General features: G+C 46.9%; 1 protein-coding gene across 1 annotated transcript; it reads left to right on the top strand.

Moving 5' to 3' along the window:
- The first annotated feature begins 973 nt into the window (after positions 1–973).
- On the top strand, positions 974–3,353 carry fjx1 (four-jointed box kinase 1). Its single transcript, XM_083917075.1, has one exon. The coding sequence runs from the start codon at positions 1,362–1,364 to the stop codon at positions 2,643–2,645; it is 1,284 nt and encodes a 427-aa protein (XP_083773201.1). The 5' UTR covers positions 974–1,361; the 3' UTR covers positions 2,646–3,353.
- Positions 3,354–5,558: the final 2,205 nt, after the last annotated feature.

The following is a 5,558-nucleotide window of genomic DNA, read 5'->3' as shown; positions in this document are numbered from 1 at the left end:
CATTAGCACATTAGCTTTTAAAAGAAACAATGACCATGAAATGGTAGTGCTGCTATTCTAAAATAAACCTCAAGTCATCCAATTTGATATTTAATATTTGGTTCCATTTATTTCCATTCAGTGAGAGGTCTACCATGCACAGACACCCTTCCCCAGCCCATTACTGCAGCTGTCTTTACTTCTTGCTTATTTCAGATGCTTTTTGCCTTGGGGCTGGTTATCAGATGGGAATCATATGATCAGTTGGATAGATGTCAGGTGACTAACTTGGCTAGCCTAGAACATTCCATTATTAGGGCATAAATGGTTGCCTTCTCTGTATGTTTTGCATCATTGTCCTAAAACTGAGGGTGTGAAAAGAACAATGAGCCCTTCAGTGTTCGCCCAGTATGGATGTGAACACCCTCAAACGACCTGAAAGCTGAAAGTCAGCACTTTAATCCATCAGTTATACTTTAATTTCAAATCCAATGTCATGGAGCACAGAGCCAAAAATAATAAAAAGGAAAGGTGCTGATGCTTCAAAGTGATTTCTGTGAACCACAATGACCTCACAGTGATCGTTAATTAGAAACAGAATAAAAAGGTGGGTGAATGTTTTTGCACAAATTTGGGCAAACTGGATTCAGGCATTAATCCTTGCCTGACTTTGCCTCACTGGCACGAACGGGCCATTTTCGGCTTACACATGCACGAAATATAATTTGTTTGAAACTGTGGCATTATTTCCAAAGTATTTCAGCCCGAGGTGTCAATATTCACAATGGCTGCCTTTGCCAATACCACACAATCCTCTCACATCACACATACACACACGAAAACGCGGTGCGGTGCACTTGCTCCTCTCTGAACCCTCCTTCCCACGAACCGCCCACCACCTCGGGACTGGAGTCACGTGTTTCACTGCCTATGTGTCTTTCAGCGAGCCGACACCGCCACAAATCAAACTCACCCAGCGCCCGGTGGAGAGAGACGGGAGGATGAGAAACGGAGAGGTGCACACGGGCAGAAAAGAAAGCACCTTTGACGCCAGTGGGTTATAATGGAGGACGTTCAGTAGAGGATTTCCGCTGTGTTGATCCGAAATGCTCTGTTTCCCGCAGAGGAGGGATGTTACAAGGCATTCTGAACAGGACGGGAGATGAGATTCACACTGTTTCGGAGACCCTGTTCTTCCTGTGATCTCAAACAGTCCGCCTGTGAGCTGAGGAGGCTTGGCGAGTGTACGGGACACGGGGGGCGCACGGCTCACAGCCGCTCCAGCTCGGCCGTGGGTTGAAGAAAATTCATCCTTACTGTCATATTTTAAAACCTGCCGGAGCTCCGTGGGTCTCCGGAAGGGGGAACGCGTTGTCTTCACCATGAGGGCTGTTTCAGCAAACTTGTTCGCTCTTCTTTTCCTGTGCGCCCTCGCAAGTGTTTTCTACGTCTGGAGCGCACTGGAGAGCCGTTTGGAGCGACACAAACGGGGGTTCTCGTTGCCGCTCGGGGGGTCTTTTCACCAAGGTCTCCCAGTGGACCTCTCCGCCAAAACTTTCCGGGCACTGCTCGCTGTACCACCGCCACAAAGACCGCACTTGGGGGGCAGACTTGAGGCTCGCAACCTCACTGATCAAACTGCTCCCGCAGGAAACCGAGATTACCATGTGAATGGGGATAACAAGAGGTCAGCGCTGCGGGAGGGCCCGGTCAAGTTAGGCTCCCCGGTGGAGGATGGGGTATTTTGGAGTGAATGGCTGGAGGATCTCCTCCCCCAGAGCTTCACGGAGGAATATGCTCGGGCTTGGCAAGAGAGGGCCAGAACATACCGGATAGTGAAGCTGGAGTCCGGATGCGGCAGGATATCTAATCAGCTCGCCACTTTTGCAGATGGGACCAAAGCCTGTGTGCGTTACGGGATAAACGCGGATCAGGTGCAAGGGGAAACTTTGACATATTACCTTGCCAGCTTGCTAGGCATCACGAACCTGCCTCCTCTAATACTGTCCCAGCTGAACAGTGACAGTGAACAATGGGCGGCTGTGAGGACACGGATAGGTGGTTTACAGTGGAGCGATCGTGCCGTGGTGTCTCTCACGGAGTGGGTCTCTAACCTGACCGGGGTGATCACACCTGCGCCGCTCAGACAGGAGAGCGGCGGGCTGCATCCTGTGCTTGGGGAGCTCCGGAACAAGACGACGGCGGAGCTGCTGGAGCTAATGCAGTGGACCGACCTGATCATATTCGACTACCTGACCGCAAACTTCGACAGACTCGTCAGCAATCTGTTCAGCCTGCAGTGGGATCCGCGCGTAATGGAGAGGGACACCAACAACCTCTTGAAAACCCCCCGCGGTGACCTTGTGTTCATAGACAACGAGGCCGGACTCGTGCACGGGTTTCGGGTGTTAAACATGTGGGAGAAATATCACAAGACAGTGCTGAGCTCCGTGTGCGTGTTCAGAAAAAGGACCATGCAGCGCGTGGCTGAACTGCACAGGCGCAGAGACGCTAGGAAAAGGCTGCTGGAGCTCTACAGAGACAGCGAGCCTTTGTCTCTGGAATTAGGATTTCTCTCAGACGAGCACGCTGGGGTTCTCCAGGACAGGATAGACAGATTATACAAACACATTTTGCATTGCAAAGGGAGGTACAGCCAGCTGTGAACATTCAGCACGCACAGGTGATGGATTTGTTGTCTGCACGGTGTAATGAGCTCTGTGAAGGCGCTTGGTCCACCAGTGCTAAACTGATGCGCATAACACAAAACTGTCTTGAATATCCAGCTGAACTACCTCTTGTGAATAGAATGTGTTGCCTACTTTATAAATAAGTACATTTGACACATGTTTATAAGCTCCCTGCTGAGATTCCCACTGTATGCCTCACAGAGAGGGATGATTAAGGCCACCCTATCCCGTCTTACTTCACTCTTGCGCACCCAAATAGCATTCAATGTAAAGAGTAGGCTACATTTGTGTTTAAAGAGTATCATAACACAGCCCTTCATGTGCATTTGGATTTTTGCCTTGTGTTTTACAATCCTAATGATAAACTCCTAAGCCTTAACGTAAATTGATTCTTGAATACTGTATTTCTGTTGACATCTGGCTCGCTTTATTGTTATTTTTTTTAATAGAAAATCGTTTGCACAGTACATTGTCACAGCAGCACCTGCACTCCTGTAATTGTGTTTGGATTGCATATTCAGCCTTAAAGTCACAGGTGTTGTCATACTCATTGTACATGTTGTAAGTACATTGTAAATATTGTCTGCCAACCTGTTTTGGAAAATTTGATGCTCCACTAATTTAATGTGCATTGTAACATTCCAAACAATCTCTTGTCCTTTTTGATAAATACACTGTAATTTAATTTAACTGTTTGTCAGACTGTGTGTGAATTTGTCTTGTATGCGGTCTGTGCTTAACTGCCTTATTAGAGCGCATCAAATATTTATCTAGTCTGCCTCGATACCTTCTGCCTCTGTGTAAGTACTTGCCCATTACAGTGCTCTCATTGTGCCGTGGAAATATCTTGTACTGGCACACTGTTTCCCATGAGCCATTCTGTCAGCCACTGGCACGCTACAACAGGAATCTCTAATCCCCTTTATAATCTCGCCCAGAATGAAATGATAAAGTGAAGGAGACAACTGACATCATTTGACATCCTCTGAAAAAGGGTTTTACTGTTCCCCAACTATATCAAAACTTCCTGCCTTTCACAAAAGACAGATGACAGAATATTTGTGACTCTCGTAATGTTAAATGGTCAACCTGCGGCTATGGCTGGATGGTTTATTAGTTCAATATGTTGAGCTAAAAAGTCCCTTTTGTGGGCGTATGTGCTGCTAAGAGGCCAAGTTCACAATTAATGAGGGCTCCGCTCTCAAAGTAGAGCCTTGTTTACAGTTTTTGAAAGGTTGAATTTGTTACTGTGAAAGGTATTCAAGAGAAAAAGTACGGTATATATAATGCCTGAAGGTCAGCTGCATTATTATGCTGTATGCTTTCACTTAGCATGACCACATCTTTCTTTAATTTGACCCCGTTGGAAGCATCCTCTCCTTGTTAGTTCCACTCTGGGCGCAGCTCTGTCTCATTTCTTGTTCTAGACTTACGAGCACATCAGAGGGAAAGTCAATGATCAAACTTTTGAAGGCCTAATTCTTTCCAGCCTCTCACTGTTCTGCACCTCATCTGGTTTCTTTTACAACTCTTTTTTTTTTATGTATGGCCAACTCCAGGGCACGCCACTGTTAGCACATTTCCACAGAGTGGGGTGAGTGCATCTTGTTCAAATAGCGGCTCGATTTATACTCGCACTTCATTTCATGGCTTACAGCACGTGTGTCAGTATCAGTGATTTATGTTTCTCCCTGCTAGGTCACTGCATAAGTGGCAGAGAAGAAGCAGAGGTTTAAGCAGGTGTAACTGGAGGCTTTTTCCAAGTGCCAGCTGCAGCTCTAATAGGGACTCGGGGATCAATATGTGCACTGACTGCTGTATTGGGGAAAGCAGGTCATGTTAATGTGCCTGGTGTTGGGTTAGTATGTGAACATGTGTGTTTCAGAGGGGGGCGGGGGTTGCAGCTGGGCACCGCACTCTAAGCATGTCTGTTAATGCCGAACGCCGCAAAGAGATTTATGGAAAGCTGCGGACACCAAGGGGATTAAACCCAATGCTGAATGGAGGTCGTCAGGTTGGAACCGAACTCACAATCTGTCCTCCTTTACCACCCCCCTCTGTATCTCACCCACATCCCGCCCTCGCTACCACACATCTGTCTTCAATGTTAACATCACTGTCAACTTCATTTGTTAGCTAAATGAAAGATGAAAGTTTAATTTTCCTTAATCATTTTTTGGGGGGAGGGGGGCATTCCTTTGCACAACTAAGCCATTTTTAACCAGGGACCATGCCAGCTGTAATCACACTAATGCTGGATATCAAAGAGGATGTTGAATCACTCTTTTAACTGTTCACATATGTTCCTCCCTCACTCTCTCCGCCTGGCTTATTTCAGATCACCACACAGATTCCTTCAAGTCCCCCTTTTTTTCACCCAGAGGCCACACCATCTTCATGCACATAACTCTGTGACATGGTCTAATGAGTGTGGCTTGTTCTATCATGTGGCACCAGTGCAGGAGGTGATTATGCAGGATATGGCAGTTAGTTATGCCCTTAATCAGGCCAGTTGTTGTGTGGTTCCTCCCAGATGTGCTTGTTTTCTGTGGCATCACAGGCTCAGATAGCCATACTAAGCCAGGGGCTCATAGCAGGCCCGAGTACAGACCCCAGGTACTCAAGCTGATCTTTTTCTTTTGTGCACATTGCAAACATTCCAGAGGAGCCGAGGGAGGATCATCTCCATGGACACACAAACACACAAAGACACTTCTCAGGCAGGAGTCCCAGCTGTGTACATATAACGTTGTCAAAATTGGCTGAGTTCCCACTTCCAGTCAGGATTATCAGTAGGTCATATTAAAAGAAAGTTATTCACATTGCAGCATTTTAAAGGCACAATGCAACATTTTGGCAGCTGCCTGTAGCCTTGTATTGATCAGAAAG

The sequence above is a fragment of the Echiichthys vipera genome (genome assembly GCF_963691815.1).
Source record: "Echiichthys vipera genome assembly, chromosome: 7".
Classification (NCBI taxonomy): domain Eukaryota; kingdom Metazoa; phylum Chordata; class Actinopteri; order Perciformes; family Trachinidae; genus Echiichthys; species Echiichthys vipera.
This window is presented reverse-complemented; position numbering and strand designations above follow the sequence as displayed.